Source organism: Camelina sativa, chromosome 16 (assembly GCF_030686135.1).
Source record: "Camelina sativa cultivar CO46 ecotype springtype chromosome 16, ASM3068613v1".
In the NCBI taxonomy this organism is placed as follows: domain Eukaryota; kingdom Viridiplantae; phylum Streptophyta; class Magnoliopsida; order Brassicales; family Brassicaceae; genus Camelina; species Camelina sativa.
The window spans coordinates 7,979,892-7,998,959 of record NC_141895.1 but is presented as its reverse complement, the minus strand read 5'-3'; the positions used below and the strand labels follow the sequence as shown (position 1 = coordinate 7,998,959).

General features: G+C 38.0%; 1 protein-coding gene and 2 pseudogenes across 2 annotated transcripts; 2 read left to right on the top strand and 1 right to left on the bottom strand.

The window, feature by feature from the left end:
• The first annotated feature begins 5,394 nt into the window (after window positions 1–5,394).
• On the top strand, window positions 5,395–7,383 carry LOC147925274 (uncharacterized; annotated as a pseudogene).
• A 605-nt stretch (window positions 7,384–7,988) lies between these two features.
• Window positions 7,989–9,304, top strand: LOC104750192 (small ribosomal subunit protein uS5y/uS5u/uS5v-like; annotated as a pseudogene). The gene is made up of 2 exons (XR_015584049.1): window positions 7,989–8,695; window positions 9,003–9,304. The product of XR_015584049.1 is annotated as a small ribosomal subunit protein uS5y/uS5u/uS5v-like (transcript).
• A 39-nt stretch (window positions 9,305–9,343) lies between these two features.
• On the bottom strand, window positions 9,344–12,306 carry LOC104750193 (putative disease resistance protein At1g58390). Its single transcript, XM_019238516.2, is given in 7 exon segments — window positions 9,344–9,494; window positions 9,654–10,036; window positions 10,039–10,334; window positions 10,336–10,522; window positions 10,524–10,609; window positions 10,707–11,602; window positions 12,153–12,306. Coding segments are annotated over 6 exon segments (1,863 nt in total). The 5' UTR covers window positions 11,599–11,602; window positions 12,153–12,306; the 3' UTR covers window positions 9,344–9,475.
• Between the last annotated feature and the right edge of the window lie 6,762 nt (window positions 12,307–19,068).

Here is a 19,068-nt window from a genome sequence, read left to right as displayed (position 1 = left end):
TAAGTCTGAACTCCAAGTCTTCTTCTGAAAAAATGCTGTGAAAATAATTATATAGATTATAAAAAATGTTTAAGGCACATGAATTGGGTTATTGGGTATCAGTGTATGACCAATATAGATGCTCTTTTAGTGCCCTAGTGGTGGAAGAATATCTTATTTAAGGATTTTCTATAATTGAAGGTTTTGAGTCATGGTACATTTGCAATTTACTAATAGATTATTGTAAGAAAATAATAATTTAATAGCACATCTTTCTAACTTGGTTTGTGTTCTTTGAGTTGGCTCTTAAAACAAACCATGGTCCCCAATTCGAAAAATGAACAGATACATGTTTGGGAAGCTAAAGAAGGATTCACTAGATTTGCGTTGTTGAGTAGTGTAGCAGAATATAATTGTTTGAAAGTTTTAATCTCATGATGATACTTCATTTTGGTGATTTCTGATTAAAAATTTCAGGAAGATAATTTATAATTCTGCAAATTCGTTTAGCTAGGGGAACAAATGTGGTGGAAGTCGATTTCCAACAACATGTATGTGTACAAGTGATTTTACCATTTATACATTACAGTGAAAACAGAATCCATGACGTCCTTACTTCCGTTGTGCTGCTACCCGATCGGTAATGATGTTTAATTTGTGTTTATAGATTGAATCATAATTTGTGTTTATGATTTATATATTCAGTTGCTTAAATTGAAAACAGGTATGTGCGCTAGATATATGAGTGTTTGTACGATGAGAGAGTGTAACAAATCGGTATGTGCGTATAGTAAACAAGACACAGCGATGTGTTAAAGGGGTTCGGTTAACAACCTACATCCCCAGGACCTAGTCCAGAAATCATCCACTAGAAAAAGCTACAACTTACAATTGCTATACGACATCCACCACTCTTTTCTAGAATTACAATGAAAAAAGAATTAAGTTGATTGATAGAAGACATTATTAGTAAACTAAGGAAAAAAGAGCGATTAGGGTTTTCTTAGTTTTGGGTCACGTATGCAGCCGTTGGTGGTCTCTCTGAGCTGTTCCACGGATGTCCCGGGGTCCGGAGGGGGGGGGGGTAGGCAGGTTCTCCTTCAGCGGATGTATCCAAGGCTGTTGGGCTGAGGGTTGTGGAGGTGGAAACTGTTTCAAAGGGGTCCGATGAGTCGAGACGGCAATCGGTTTGATAAATCCAACAACGGCGGTTCCAAAGATGCGAAGGCCTTGGGTTCATGTAGCCCAAAACCGTGTCTTCACTCAACAAAAGTTTGTGGTTTTAGAGGTGGATGGGCGAGAGAGAGTGGTGGTGCCTCATGAGGTTTTCGTTGATGCGAAACCAATCTGGGAGGACTTTCTCTTAGGGAAGTTTCTTAATTCTAAAGCACCTCATGTGGGAAAGATCCACATGATAGTGAAAAAATTTGGCGTTTGGGGGATAAGTCATCATTGATTAATGTCTATGAGATTAATGAGTCTATGGTTAAGTTTCGTATATGGAATGAAGGCATGCGGCATCGAGTTTTAAATTTGGGCATGTGGAACATCATGACATTCCAATGATTGTTTCTAAATGGACGCCTTTAACAAAGGACTCTCATCCAACCATGAAGTCCATACCTTTATGGGTCACTCTCAGTGATATTCCTCACTCCATGTTTACAAACAAGGGGTTAGAATTTCTTGCGAGTGCTGTTGGCAAACCGGTTCGTTTACACCTGAAAACGGAAGCTTGTGTAAGTTTCGATAAAGCTCAGATACTGGTGGAAGGCGGATTTGACAAAAAATTTGCCTAGCGAATATGTTGTCACGGGTGAGGAGGATGGAGAAATCGATACTACTGTCCACTATTCATACCCTTGGTTGCCTCCCATGTGTAGTTGTTGTAAGAAGTGGGGGTATCTTAGTGCCACTTGTCTCTTTGTGCCTGTTATGGTTGTTTAAGATAAGTCTGTTTCTACAAGTAAGGAGATAGTCGCGGAAGAAGTGTCTAAGGAGCCTTCAGTTTCCGCTGTTACAGTGCCATCATTGGTTCCAACTACCATTGTAACCCCTACGGATAGTCTAGTTGGTGATAGTGTGGTTATGGTCTCTGCTGGGGAGAAGCTAGCAACTGTCTGTATTGAGGAGACCTTGGAGGAAGCTTGGATTACTCCAAAGTCTTCACGCAGCTCAGGGAAAAGAACAAAGGCTTTTCCTCACGATGCAGTCTCCCTCCTCTCCAATTCTTACTCTTTTCTTGGTGAGGACTGCGAGCAGGTGGACGTAGATCAGTCGGGGAATTTTGGAGACACGACTTTTGAAGTTGATTCAGCTAAGCTGGCCGGTCCATCTGATCCCCATGTTGGTACTGGGACTGTGGTTCAGGGACGTGGTACAAAGGGAGATTGTCCTTTAAGACAATTGCTTCCCTGAGAATCAAAGACTGCTCATAAGACTGTATCATATCTTCGTAAGCAATCAAATAGGGTTATCCCTAAAGACTCGCGTAATAAGATACCCCCCCCCCATGCATCATTAAATGTCGTGTTTTTATTGGAATGTTCGTTGCTTAAATAAATTTTCATAACATTCCATCAAAAAGGATTGGGTGAGGAAAAATAATTTTCAGTTTGGTTGTTTGATTGAGACTCGGGTTCGGGAGACGAAAGCTCAGTGGTTAGGAGGTAAACTGTTTAAAGGTTGGTCGCTGTTGACAAACTATGAACATCACCGACGTGGTCGACTTTGGGTGGTATGGCGTAGTAATGTCAAACTCCTTTTTTTAAGAGTAGTCAGCTGATAACTTGCTCCGTAAAGTTAGAGGAATCTAATGAGGAGTCTGTTCATTTGTCTATGCTTCTAAGAGTGTGGAGGAGCGTAAGTTGCTTTGGGTGGAGTTGCGTGATCACCATGTGAAACGACCGCACCCGGATTCCCTTTCCTCACACAGAATCCATTAGAAACGATCTCACCAGAACCCCATAATTACGATGAGACAACCAGCGTAGAAATCGCTCCTTACAAAAACTCCCACAAACACACCAAACCCCACCTCATCTAGTTACTGAGTTGCACAACCAACCACTCCTAGCGACTGAGTAACAAGAGAGGTGGACTGGAATATTTGATTTCGTCCAGCCATGGACAATACTTCCCCACAAACACTCCAATTCACTATCTACTCCTCTAGTGCCAAACGGCACCTCCACCTAATGTCTAATGTCATCCATCGCACCACTTGCAAACCAACACACGTGGTGTCGATCGACACTCCCCTAGTGTCGTTCAACACCGACACCCATGACATCACTTTCATTGACCTCTCCTCATCCAAACCTAATGCAACTTTCTCTCCTCATCCAAACCTAACACCACCTTGGTGTTGCTCGACACTCCAACCTTACCACAAAACGTTTATGCTGTACCACAATATGAACACTTGATTAAATCACAAACTAACCTTTTATTTGGAAAACCAATCGTTGGATACGAAGCCTACAACACAACGACACTCCAGACCAAATTTCAGCCAAATCGGACTCTGTTTCATCCTCCAAACGATGCTCTGAAGACGTTATCCCGAACCAGTTTGCGCATTCATCCGCAGGTGTTGGTGTCGACCGACGACCACAATGGTGTCAAACAACACCAACCCAGAAATCACGATAACAGCCTTCCTTCAAGCTTTTTCTCGCCAAAAATTCCTAATCCGCTACAATCATCTATTCTCTACTCAATCTAACACTAAAAAAACATAACTTACCTTGATAACAGCTATGAGAAAGCCTCTTTGTCTCTCTCAATCCACCACCAAGCTCAAATCCTTCTCCTTACACATGAAGAGGATGGATCTCCTTTCTCCTCCCTTCCAAGTCAGAGGCTACAACTCTCTCTCATTCTCTCCTCTAGAACCACCAAAACAGATCCCTCTGCTCCTCTTAACCCTCCTCAAGGCTCCATTTGCTCTTAGGATCAAACTCACAAGCACCCTCTCTCTTTCTCCCTCCCTCCTAGAAGCGACCAAAGACCACCCCTTTAAAAGTAGGTTGCTCTTGCCTTTTAAAATGAGACTTAGGGTTTTCAAACCAAGCCAAGCTAAACCGATCGATTTTGAAACAAACCAAACAACCACCAATTTAGTGGTGTCGACCGATAACCTCCTTGGTGTTGATCGAAACCCACCCAAAACTGGGTTTGGGATGTTACACAGATCAATGATGATAGATGGCATAAGATCGGTGGTTCTTTCCGAATTGAGAAGTAGCCTTCTAATGCTTTGGTTTATGTTCAAGGCCCTTCTTCTGGCATTGATCTCATGGTCGCTGAATTGCAGATTTTTTCCGGGTGATCGAGTCGCAAGAATTAAAAATTTGAGAAGACAATGTGACAACGTAATATACAATAAGTACCATGAGACTTTTATAGTAACTTTTGTCGTATGCAGATCCGTAAGAGTGAAGTTACCCTCAAGTTTTCTGGTGTTGATTCTAGCAATCTGTCTGGAGCTATGGTTAGAGTTCGAAAAATAAGAAACAGTTTCCTGGTTGGAACTTGCATAAGCAGAACAAATATTGATAACGAAGATTTTGTCGAGCTCTTCTTGAAAAACAATAATTGGGCAGTGTTTCGTAACGAACTAAAATGGTAATAGACAGAATCAAAGCAAGGGAAGCTTTACTACCAAGATGCAGACGATATGCTAAACTTGTGTAGTAGCAACAACATAGAAACCAGAGGACATTGTATCTTTTGGGAAGTCCAATCAAATGTTCAGAAATGGATCCAACACATGAACTAAACGTGAGAGTGCAACCTTTATGGGCATCATATTCTACAAGCTTTATGGGCATGGTTTTCTACGTCAAAGGAGTATTCAACAAGGATTAAGTGATGACGTGGATTTGGCGTGAATTGAAGTGATGACGAGGAGGAGATCACAGAGCACATTCTGGTTGAAAGAAAGATATTCTCTTGGTGATTTGGAGGCATCCAAGATCGTGTTATCTAACCTAGAAGATCCATGAGACCTATGACTATAAAGGGATATGAATGGGATCAGCTAGGGTTAGCCGTTTTGAAGTGAAAAAGATTGTGAGAAGCTTTTTCTTGAGAGAGAGTAGGTTTACTCTGCTTAAGGTAGACTAGAAAGATAAGAGAGAGTGTGTTCTTTTGATCTGTTCTAGTTAGTGGTAGAAATCTCATGTGCCAAACTAAAGTATTTTAGTTGTTGTGTAAACCAAATTAAGTGAGTTGTAATCTACTTAATTAGATTTCTAATTAAGTGAAAAGCTCAGAGGTTTTGAGTGTTTGGTTATAGATCTTGAGTTCATCCCCTTTTTTAAATGGACATAAACACCGCAGTCCAAAATCGTCTAACATGTCTTTTAAATCGTCAAGCTCAGAGGTTCTGAGTGTTTGCGGACGTCTGTGATGTCTAAGACACTGGTTGGGTTGTATCTTATATGTTGTTTGAATTGGATTCCCTAGACTAACAAATCCAATGTCACCATTGATCGTGCCAAGCTTTTGTATCTGCTGGAAAACAAGATTCCTTTCAATTTTGGCAAGTTAGTATACGACCAAGTAGAACGAGCAGCTCGGTTTCCTAATCAAATCCAGAATGTCCTGCCTTTTTCTAACTTGATCTATAGGGTCCTTCGGTCTCAAAGGGAGATCGATCTTGAGCATTATGAAAATTATCACCAAAGCCAAAGAAATTCAATCCTGAAGTTCGAGGGGGTCTAGGTGGTTTTAAATGTCGAGCTGGTGCCTTTGTCTTTGGATGCTCCTTGGTTGCGGAATTATGGTGTTTGTTATTAGTATATGTGGTGTTGTTGGGTTTTTTACTCAATTGTGTCAATCAAGCAGGGGGAGATTATGGTTCTTTCCCTCACTCTTCAAATGATCAGACTCGTAGAGTGAATGCTGACAGTGAGGCTCAAGGTTATGAATCGGAAGCTGATGACATTGAAGCTGAAACTGAGCCTATTGACCAAGATTGGTTTGATACCTCCTCAGCTCGTAGGAACTTTGAGCCTGAATATGATGAAGAGGGTTTTGAAGATAATGTGTCTGAATGATAGAAAACTAGGTCTTGCGGGGAAGTCTAGAACTTAGGGGAAATTCAGTTTGTTTTATTTTCTTTCTTTCGGCTTTATGATTCCTGTTATGTCCCATTTTTATTTTGAGACCTTACATGTGTAATGGTTAATTTTGGACACAATTTAATTTTTGCAATAAAGCTAGTCTTGACATCTTTTGTACTTTGGATCTCGTTTTTGTTGGCATGGTATGATGTGTGCTTGTGAGTGTCCATTAGGTCTTGCCTGTAGGTATGCTTGGAATGACAAATTGAATAAAAAAAGGGAGAGACTGAGAGTGAAACCTTTATGGGCATCATAATTCTACAAGCTTGTTAGAACAAGGCGCATGGTGTTCTAAGTCAAAGGAGTATTCAACAAGGATTAAGTGATGACGTGGATTTGGCGCGAAGTGGAGTGATGACGAGGAGGAGATCACAAATCACATTTTGGTTGAGAGGAAGATATTTTCTTGGTGATTTGGAGTCATCCAAGATCGTGTTATCTAACCTAGATGATCCATGGAGACCTATGACTATAAAATGGAGATGAGTGGGATCAGCTAGGGTTAGCTGTTTTGAAGTGAAAAAAATTGTGAGAAGCTTTTTCTTGAGAGAGAGAGTAGGGTTACTCTGTTTTTGGTAGACTAGAAAGATAAGAGAGAAAGTGTTCTTTTGATATGTTCTAGTTAGTGGTAGAAATCTCAGATGGTAAACTAAAGCATTTTAGTTGTTCTGTAAACCCAATTAAATGAATTGTAATCTACTTAATTAGATTTCTAATATAGTGAAAAGCTCAAAGGTTCTGAGTGTTTGGTTATAGATCTTGAGTTCATCCCATTTTCAAAATGGATATAAACACCGCAGTCCAAAATCGTCTAACATGTCTTTTAAATAGGTACAACGGGAAATTCAAACATCACGATGTGAATAACGAGATGTTATTGAAGCTTGATAAAGGTTTTTGTCAGTGAAAAAAGCTTGGCTCTCTCATGCTAATGGACATATTGATCAAAACGGTGCGTTTCCGTTTAGAGGGTATAATGGAAACTATGCTGTTGAAGTGATTACTACTTCTTCTAAGGTTCTGAAAACGTTTGTTGTTGAAAAGGGAGATTCGTCTCAGGTTATTACTGTGATCTTCAAGGTCTGTAATGCTTTTGTGTTATACATGTGCTTATGTGTATGTCTATATCTCAAATTTGCTGAAACTGTGGTGTTGGTGTTTATTAATTATTGTGAATAAAATGTTACTTCCAAAATAAATCTTGATGCAGCATATAATTGACTACGTTGGTGTCTACGGATTTGGATCCATTAGATTCATTATCTTATGTTAATTAATAATTATTTATTTCCAAAGGATCAGGATTAGAATATTTGGTTTCCTTAGTTTTAGATTCGAGTTTATCATAAAGGATGTATAAAAGGGATTGAATCCTCACATGTATGGAGAATAATGGATTATTGAATAAACGTTGTTTTAAGAGAGCTTTGCCTAAAGTCTAGAGAGGAGGACTCTCAACTCTAAGAGCTTGTTTTCAAGCCCTGCAAGAAGGACTTGCAAAACCACGTCAATATGGTTCCCGATCTCGACCCTATCATTATTGCTTCTTCGTCAAGTTACAACGTTCTAAGTAAGATCTGTTCGTGAATCCGAGTTCTTTTGGAGATCTAGCGTTCTCATCCGTTAATTAAGCTTTTGCTCTCTATTAAATCTTATTAAGATAAAAACAATGAATCAGAGTAAAAATGTAACTTCAGTTCTAGCTTGTTGTAAATAAGCCTAAGCTCTACATTAATTACTATATGTCATCAACGTTACCTCCACTTTGAAAAACATAGCTAGCTGCAAAATGGCATTGGTTAGAAAAATATTAATAGGCCCAATATAAAAGCCCACAGACATTTTTTTAAATAGCCTTTTCCCTCTGATGCGCCGCTTCTAGGTTTTTTTTTCTACATCGACAAATGGCGGAAAGAGGTGGAGAGGTCGGCGCAGAGCGTGGCGGTGACCGTGGTGGCTTCAGTCATGGACTCGGTGGTGGCCGTGGGCGTGATTGTGGTCCAAGAGGTCGTGGACGACGTGGAGGACGTGCAGCGGAAGAAGAGAAATGGCTACCAGTGACGAAACTGGGTCGTCTAGTGAAGGATGATAAAATCAAGAAGCTAGAGTAGATCTCTCTCCATTCTCTTTCTGTAAAGGAGTACCAAATCATAGATCTACTAGTCGGACCTTCGTTGAAAGACGAGGTTATGACGATCATGCCTGTTCAGAAACAAACCAGAGCTGGTCAGAGGACTCGGTTCAAGGCCTTTGTGGTCGTTGGAGATGGAAATGGTCATGTTGGGTTGGGTGTCAAGTGTTCTAAGGAGGTTGCTACTGCCATCAGAGGAGCTATTACACTTGCTAAGCTTTCAGTGGTTCCGGTGAGGAGAGGTTACTGGGGAAATAAGATTGGGAAGCCACACACTGTGCCTTGTAAGGTTACTAGGAAATGTGGTTCTGTTACAGTGAGGATGGTTCCAGCTCCAAGAGGTGCTGGTATTGTTGCTGCTCGGGTTCCTAAGAAGGTTCTTCAGTTTGCTGGTATTGATGATGTCTTTACTTCTTCCAGAGGATCTACCAAAACCCTTGGAAACTTTGTCAAGGTTTGATTTTGATTCCTCCATTTATAGCTAATTTGATCGATGCATCTGTTTAGGTTTAGCTGCCAAGTCTGATTTGGTTCACATTTGCTCAGTTGTATAATGTGATGATGATGTGATAATGATATTCACATTGTCTCAGTAGCTGTTGTGTAATTGTTTTTTGTAGTTGTAAGTGTAGCCAATTGCAATTTGTAGATGGTTGTGGTTCTTTTTGATGATCTTGCTTAATTTGAGGGACATAGTTGCTTTATTATTTGTGATTGATTGATTAATTTGTGGATTTGGTGTTGTTGGTGTTACGATGCAGGCCACGTTCGATTGTCTTCAAAAGACATATGGGTTCCTTACACCAGAGTTTTGGAAAGAGACCAGATTTTCGAAATTGCCGTACCAAGAATACACTGATTTCCTGGTATCTAAGTCTGTTCCCGCAACCAAGTTTATCACGGAGACTGAAGACCAAGCCTAAGATGAGTCTGGTTTCATAGTTTTTTTTTGGTTGTCGCAAATATTTAGAGTCGTTTGTTTCTTGGTTTCATTATATTACTGTTTGTTTTTTGTTAGATGTTTGCGTCTATGCAAATTTTAATGAAATGGCCTTTGCAATAATGCTCATCTATAGTTTTTGAAGCAGAGTGTAATCGTATATCTATATCGTGAACTACATCCTAGTTACTGGTGGAACACATTACAACTGACCTGAGTCATTTTCTGATATCAGAGAAATATATTCATATAGGCAACTTATCTCTTATCGTCGAACACCATCACTGCAGCTCTTCATGTATATTTCACTTTCCTGTAATTGAAAACAAACATCGCTTATTCTACCAAATATATAAAGCCATATTAGAAGACTCAAATTGCCCAAACTGTAAACTGTTCAGAACAATTATTTTCTCTGAATTTTGTGTACTTGAGAATGATGAAATGTACATCTTGCGAGATAATATTATACCTGTGTCCGTAATGGCTGAGAGCCTCATTCATCCTCGAATTTAACAGAAGGGATGTGTTGGACTTTGTAATAATCCTCTCCTCCTTCCGCAGTAGCCTTTGCAATCGTGGATGTGTTGGACTTTGCAATCGTGGCATGGAGCCTTCTTCAAGCTTTTCTATTTGAAGGTCATGCAACTGAGGAAACCCACCGCCCGAGCGTACTATTCTCCTCCCACAGAAAGATCCAAAAGATAAAATAACCTTTTTCAACTGAACCAATTTCTCTAGAACTGCCATCGGATCCTCCACCAAACGACAATATCTTAGAGTTATGGTTGTAAGGTGAGAAGGAAAGAGTTGTTCATCAGGTAACTTTGGCATATATATACACAACTCCAGCTTTTGTTTTTGAGATGAACGCAATCCAAAACAAATCCTTCTTCATCATTCGTGGGAGCATCAACCTCTGGATCACATATACTAAGATCTTCCAAGTGTCTCATTTCTCTTAGAGATGAGGATAGAGTTTCCATAGCACACCCCTTGCCTTCGATACGGATAGAGAGACTCCTTAGCTTTGTCATTCGTTGAAGATCCTTCACACTGCTATGCTTTGTTGAGAAATTCTCCAATATCTCTAGGTTGATTAGATTACCCAATTCCAACTTTGTTTTATCATAAAACAAATATTATACAGATCATTAGGATGTGCTAATGGTATACTACAATCAAATTATTCAGGGCTAAGAAGATTGTCTTATGATCATCCCAAAACATATATATCACTCGTAATCCAGATTCCAGAATGTAAAGAAAAAAAATCCCTTCCTTTGAATGCGTACCAGGATCATCTTTTCTTGGCATTGCTTTTCTTTCGAAAAGTGTCCAAACTGTCTTGATCAGTTAGGAATTCTGGTTTAAATTTGAAATGTGTTGCGACACTATCATTTCGAGAAGTAAGTAGCACCTTCCAACCTGCAAAATGTTTACTCATTTTTTTCATGATAACCAAACACAAAGAGCTTACTGAGTATGTGTAGTTTTCAATTTTTTTATTAGAATTAGTGGTTACCTTTTTTGGGTGGAAAAATTGGCTTGATTTTGTCCCAATCTTCTCTTTTCCATATGTCATCAAAGACAATTAGTGATTTGGATTTTTCCAGCAATGAAAAGAGTTCATCCTGGAGTTCAGCTTCGTTCATCTTGTGTATTTCATCTTTCCTTTCTTTAGATGTGAGATTCTGCAAGATCGTTTGCCACACAGATATTCGGGTAAACTCCTGTGAGACACACACCCATGCGAGTCTTTCAAACTGATTCTTTACATCCTCATGATTAAAGACTTGGCTAGCAATGGTTGTTTTACCAAGACCACCCATCCCGGTAACAGAAACAATTTGAATGTCATCTTTCTCCACTAAATGTTCAACCAATTTCTTAACGTTTGCCTCCAATCCCACAAAATCGCTTTCATGGTCGTTAGGAAATGTTTGTATACCAAGTTGACGCTGCGGAATACACCCTCCACCAGCAATAAGCTGCACAGTTATCTGTTCTACACCATAGCTCCGCATATTACTTGTAACCTCGGCGATCCTTGTACGTATGCCTCGAATTTCTAGTGCATATCGCCTTCGATCTGGAATACTGAAAGCAAGTCTTTTGATAGGATTCCTGGTGCCTGCTTTTCCAAGTTTTTCTTTAAGAAGATATGGTTCAATTATATCTTCCGCGTCATAAATAATTTCCTGTATTTCTTCAACACAAGTTCTCACCACCGCAGATGTATGCTTCTTTGCATCTGCATCTTTGAGAAAAGAGCTTAACAAGTTTAGATCACTTTTTAGCTTAGTAACTGCTTGATCGTTGATTCCCTGAAATAGCTCGCGTTCTTGGCTTAGTAGGTCCCAAAGCTTTTGTATACCAAAAGACGTAAGTTCCCCAACTATGGCTTCTGCCGCCATAATACTGTTGATGACCATGCATAATCGCCAAGAGTAAAAACAAAGCACTCTCAGGATTTCATTTTTGACTAAATCTTAAAGTTGGACAATGAGGAATTTTATATTACACACATCGATCTTGGGTATCTCACATAGACACTCACGCCTTGCATATGAAATATAAGTTTTAAATGAAGGTATATGCACATATAAAAATAGAAATATATAGTAAAAAATACATATTCCATTAAAATATATATTGTCATTAACAGTTTTATTATCATAGATTTACATATTCAAAATGAGGAAACACTTATCGTTTAGAGTGTAAATTTTTTCAATCAAGAATATTTCTACGGCCGTGAGCAATAAAATCACTAAAACCTTTTATACATCCTAAGATTTCTTTGACAAACCTAAAACTTCAACAATATTTTTGTTCTTTAACTATATTTAACTTTTGTGTAGTCCCTGATGCAATTACAGAGACAAAAAAAAATAGTAGTACAGATCCAGAAGATCTCAATGGTAGACAAAGAAAATTTCAAAGAATAAAAGAGAAAAATTTACTAAACCTCTTGATGGCGTCAAGGAACTAGATCTCCTCTTGGTCGCTCTTTAGGAATATGAGAGACGCTTAATGCCGCAAGACATTCACTCTTCTTTTTGGGTAATAATCATAACAAAGGTCTTTGATTTTTTGAAACGGCAACTGACTTTCATCCACTCATTTTCTATTATCTTCAATTATTGCACCGTTTGAGTACTGTTCGAGTTTTGTGTGGGCCGAATATAAAAATTGTCACTAAAGATCATATTAAAAGAAAGGCCACTAAAGATCATATTAAAAGAAAGTTTCTAGGAGTAACAAATTATTGCTTACATAATTTTTGAACTCATAAACCTAATGTTCATACAAAGCACAAAGGTAATTTTCACATAATTCTGAAATCATAAAACACATTTAGTATAGTTTGTTCAAAAAATAATATACATATTTAATATATTCTTTTTAGCTATAATTTTATTTTAAGGATTTAGAATGTTTATTCCTTATTTCTAATGTTTCAAAGTTTCAGAAAACTAAGTTTTTTTAAATTGTGAATTGCTTTATCTTTCCAAATTGTAAATTTGTTTGTTTTGAGAATTTCCTTAAAGTAGCACAATTTAAGTTTTGTTTCCAAAACAATAAATCATGCTTTTTTAGAATGTCCACTCGCATTCTAAATTTGGGCTCTATCTCATATTCCTTCGGTCATGGTTTTTTTTCTCTAGCTTTCTGTATACCAACTAGATTTTAATCCACGGTACACTATCGGACAATTGTTGAATTATATATATATATATATATATATATATTGTTTAAGTTTATATAATTATTTTTTGAAATGATGAATTAATAAAACAAACAAATGAAATGATGAATTACCCGTATTGGCTCGCCATTTGACCCCGTCCATAATAAATTATTATCGATCTAGAATTGAGTATCTTTTGAAATTGTCAACATGTAAATTATCAAAGGTTTGCATTCTAAGATTTACTCCGTGTTGTACTATACGACAATTTTTGTTCTTTAACTATTATTAATCTTTAAAAAAGCCTATGAAGTATGTGGAATAATGATTAGGAAAACATAAATAAATGAGGATGTTATATCAAAGTATAATGTAAATCAATAACTTTACTCACGAATTTGACAATCCACAAAACATATTGACAGAATCATGGATCCTAAGTCCTAACACCCTAATATAGAAAAAAACAATATTAGAGAGGACAAAATATGAAAACAGGAAAAGTAAAAAAGAAATAATAAGTAGCACATAAATCACCTTTTGATTGGCGTTTAACGTTGTCGTAAAATAATTGGTTTGCTTATGAGAAGTATTTTATAGTGGTTTAAGAAAATGGTAGGGATTTTTCTATGAGAGATTTCTGAAAATCTTGGTTAGAAAATTGGAAATATGTTAAAGAAATCATCATTTCCGATATGTTTTGTAGGATTTAGAAAATTATATTGGAATATGCTAACATGTATGAGTGTAACTGTGTAAGTGATGTAATTAACTACATACCTTTATTATCAAGAAATTTCTATTGCTTATCAATTTAGTAATCTATCTTACCATTTTAAAATTTCATACCCAATCATATATAGATTTAAAACTTGTAATTAAAAAAGGAAAACATAAATTAATTTTGTTCCGATATTTTAGGAAAACATTTATTTCCATACCCGATTTTTGCTTATTTCCATATCCGATTTTTGCTTATTTTATTTTTTGGTTAAAATATCTTAATTACAATGGCATGAGATGTAAATAGTGCTCAACTCCAAGCCTTCTTTAAGAAAATGAAAGCTTGTGTATACAGTATTCCAGAATTAAGCTTTTTTAAAATGTCCATCCATAGTCTAAATTTGGGCTCTATCTCATATTCCTTTGGATCACGGTTTTTTTTCCTCTGGCTTTCTGTATACCAATATGGGTTATCTATTTTGGAGAATACCCGATGGAGCATAGGCCTCCTCGTTTCCCTGGATCTCGTGCTATATATTGAAAGCTAGGAATGACAATCTTCCAGAATATAGGGTTTGATGCTATTGAGGTGTTAAGAGTGGCAGAGGCCGAGGAAAAAGCTTGGCAGCTTGCCCAGCTAGACTGATATAGAGCAGTACTACGCAGGGACTGGTGAGCCCACACCACAACTGAGGATTGGGCTAGCGGTTCAGGGTGGTTTAATGACTAGATTTTATGTGGACAGTTCTTGGAAAAATAGTAATTTTGTGGTAAACAAACAGTAAAAACAAATAGTTTTTGTTTTGGTTAAAGGGTTTTAGTTTAAATAATTTTGAACTCAATTAAATCTGAAACTAGTAAACATAAATCTAATGTCAATACAAACCAAAAAGTACTGTTTACATAATTTTACTCATAAATCTGATTACACATTGTTAAAGTATGGTTTTAACTAAGTACTAGATTAGTATCCATGCTACACGGGTTAAACTTTTTTTTATTTATAAAGTTAATTTATTTTATATTTTAAGATATTTTTTTTAATACATTGCATTAGTTTATGTATTATGATAATATTTATATTTATAGTTAATTATATATCTTACGCTATAATTTCAATAATGTATGTCATACATCAAGGGTGGAATGTGTGAAACCCCGGATTCGGAGACATGTAGAGAGGTTTAAAATAATTGATTTGGCCACCTATGTCACCAAAGTGCATTTATCTTTTCGGTCAAGGGTCCTGAGACTCCAGAGTTAAGCGTGTATGAGCTGAAGTAATCTCAGGATGGGTGACCTTCCGGGAAGTAACTGTCGGAACTGTGCGAGTGAGGACAAAATACAGGAAAAGATCATGTGGTGATTTGTATGAACGGTAACAAGTCTTTAAAACCTCCTGGACGTAGCAAACCGGCCGTCGAATATTGATGGGTCACGGGCCTAGTGAGAGGACATGAGGCCCAGTAAAAAAAGGTTGGCCCATGGACTGGAAGTGGACATGGGGCCCACTAAGAGGTGGCAGTCGGGATGTTATAAAATATCACTATAAAACATAACTAGATAATTATCCTGTGGGAAAATGTTTGCGTAAACTTTACTATAATTTGTTAATTATAAAATAATAGTAAAAACATTTTTATTTCTTCTAAACATTTTATAACTTTTTACATTTAAATTAACTTTGTTACATACGATTTCAACTCGTCTTTCGTACATGATACAATGTTCACCAGCGTACGGTCGTTATCTTTCACGTCTCCGGCGGCGCGTGGTGGTGGTTTCAAAGACGCGAAACCAGCCGCATGCAGGAAGAGTCTGTTTCCATCTACCCCGTTGCTGGACAGCCGGAGAAGACAAAGAAGTATTCGTACCGGGAAACTCCACGTCCGTCATTTTTTCAGTCTCCGGCTAAGTTCTTTCGCCGGGAGAACAATGTCTCCGGAGGGGAGAAGACACGTGAAGCGTTCATATCGTATCTGAAGTTTTACCGGAAACCGTACGATGAGACGGCGTATAGGTTTAAGCTGAGAGGCCCACATGGGTTTATGTCAGTCGTGTCTTCGCACCGAAGATTTCGCTATGTGTCTCTATCTCAACGTTTTTAATTTCGAAAGGACGAGATTATAAAGTGAATATATTACATCGATGATTGGATCTGTTACAAGTACTCTTTTTCTTGACAGTTAGCATTTAGCTTATGAAAGCAATTTATTTCAATCTTATAGTTATAATGTAGTTTGCCAAAAAAAAAAAAAAGTTATAATGCAGTAGTTGATACTTGAAACTTACGAAGGATCATTAACTTTGTGGAGATAAAACAAAAAAAAAAACAACTTTGTGGAGATCAAATTATACTCTGAAGGATCATTAACTTCATGTAGAATCCTCAACTTGGAAAAAAATGCGCACGTGCAAAGCTTGTTATGAATTCGAAGTCAATTGTTCGAATTAAGACAGTGTGGTCGTTACGTTGAACAATTTATAGAACATTTTTGTGAAAATAAACTACAAAACATGAGGACTTCGGGTTACGCTCTTAGCTACGAACAGTTTGCACGATTAGTGTTATCTTTGTGAATAAGAAAGCTTGTTCAGAACCAAAATGCTTAAGATTCATATTAAAAATCAAAGAGCTACAAGAAAAAGATTATATAGTAAAACTATAATTTAGCATTACTTCCTAAAAAAACCTGTAACTTATTCAACTGCTCCTATAAGTCAGGAAGACACATTCCCATGACTTGACTACTTCAAACTTAATAATAAAACACTTAAGACTTAATAAACTTTTATACTTCATTTCCTCCCCTAAACTGAAAGACTCCTTTCAGTTTATACTTCCTTCAAGCCAACACCCATCCTACTCCAGAGTTTCTCAAACATTTCAAGCTTCACTGCCTTTGTCATTATGTCAGAGATCTGATCATGTGTACTGCAATAGCCGAGCTGAATTACTCCATCATTCACCGATTCTCTCAAATAATGAAACTTGACATGAATATATTTGCTCCTCCCATGTAACACCGGATTTTTAGACAACTTGATTGCTGAACTGTTATCGCAGAACATGATAGTATGTTCCTGAGCCACAATGTTCCTGAACTCTTGCTGAAAACAAATCTAAGCCATAATGTTCTTGAGCCACACTGCTTGGCAAGCTCCATAAGCTGCAGAAACAAACTCTGCTTCAGTTGTAGACAAAGTGACAATTGGCTGCTTCTTCGAGACCCATGACACTGCACCTCCACCCAACATAAAAATGTATCCAGAGGTGCTTTTGAAATCATCAGCATCTCCTGCATAGTCGCTATCCACATAACCGACCAGTTTTTGCTCTCCACCATACTTGTACTAAATTCCATACTCTCGTGTACCCTGAACATATCTTAAGATCCTCGTTGCCGCTGCCATATGCTGTTCGTTTGGTTTCTACATGTATCTGCTGACCATGTTTACTGAATAAATTAAATCTGGTCTAGTTGCAGTTAGATACCTTAAGCTCCCAACAAGCTGCTTAAACGTTGTTGCATTTATTTCTTCTCCAACTCCTTCTCTTGTCAGCTTGTTACCAGGTCCCATTGTATTCTTAACTGCATTACACTCCTCCATACCATACTTCTTCAAAGTTTCCTCTGCATACTTCTTATGACTAATGAAAATACCCTTCTCATCTTGAACAACCTCCACTCCCAGAAAATATTTCATCTTTCCCAGATTGGTCATGGAGAACTCAATCATCATGGATACCTGAAACTCTTCTAGCATCTCTGCAGAGTCTCCTGTTAGATCATCAACATAAAGACTTACCACCAAGCGGCGTTCCTCTTTCTTCTTTACAAACAACGTATGCTCACAGTAGCACTTCTCAAAGCCTTTTCGCAGAAAGTAACCTTCAATGCGACTATACCAAGCTTGTTTCAAGCCGTACAAGGCTTTTCTCACTCTATACACTTTCTCAGCTTCATTACTGACTTCAAACCCTCTTGGTTGCTCCACAAACACTTCCTCCAGCAGTTCTCAAGTGTTATTCTCTTCAATGGAAGCAATCTCCTTTTCCATTGCTTCTCTCCATACTTCTTGTTATGCTGCATCATCAAACGACATGGGATCTTCTATTGTAATGAACATTGCCAAGATATCTCTTTCATCCTCTTCTACTAGAAATCCTGCATCTCTAGTGTCAAAATCCTTGAACCACACTGGTCTCCTTATCGTCCTCTTAGATCCTTCTCTTATAGGAGCCTGAACTTCTCCAATAGGATTTTGAGATTCCGAACCGGATTGAGCTTCCTCTGCTACAACCGTTTCTTCCTCTATCACTCGGTTTTCTTCTTCTTCAACCGCATGTTTTTCTGCAGGTTCAACCTCTGAATCATCCCATTGAAGCTCTTTCTCCTCATGTTTATCTTCCCAGTTCCAGCCTCTATTTTCATCAAACTGGACATCTCTACTCGTTATTATCTTCTTTGTTGTTGGATTATATAACCGATACGCCTTTGATTCCTTGCTCACTCCAAAGAGCACACACTTGACACTCTTCTCGTCAAGTTTAATTCTTTTCTCATATGGTACCAGTCCATACGCAATGCTCTCAAACACTCTGAGATGCGTTACTGACGGTTTCACGTTGCTCAACTTCTCCTCCGGTGTGACGTCGTTTAGAGCCTTTGATGGACTCATGTTCAATATGTATACATCATATTGAACTGCTTCTGGCCAAAAACGTCTTGGAACACCGGTTTCAAGCATCATGCATCTTGTCATGTTCATGACAGTTATGTTCTTTCTCTCTGCGATTCCGTTCTGTTGAGGTGTATACGCGGCTGTGAGTTGACGTTTGATACCAAATTCTCTGCAATATTCGTCAAAATCCTTAGAGTTAAACTCTCCTCCCCTATCAGAATGTAAACACACCAACAGTTGCCCCAGTTCTCTTTCTACTCCAACTTTGAACTCCTTAAACACTCTAAACGGTTCTGATTTTTCTGTCAAGAAGTATGTCCAACACTTTCTACTGTAATCATCTATGAAATTGATGATATACCTTTTTCCGCCTTCAGATGATGGAGTATTTGGTCCACATATATCAGTGTGAACCAGTTGAAGCCCCCGAGTCGATCTCCACACACTCCTCTTGGGAATGCTTTCACGATTTTTCTTCCCTCTCATGCAGACATCACACACAGCTCCTTCTGCTTCTTCGCTTTGCTTAGGCATCCCAGTCACCATGTTCTTCTCTGCTAATGTTCTTAAGCTTCCATTGTTGAGATGACCATATCTTCTATGCCACAAGTCATTTGTCTTCTCCATCACTTGTAAGCACCGACTCTCTTCTTCTTTCTTAGCTTCTCTAACAATGGCAAATATTATGAACATCCTGTTTTTTGACATTGTTGAGTGCATTATCAACCTTTTCTCTCCTTTGTGCCACACTTCGCATGCTCCATCGTCAATTATGACTCTCAAT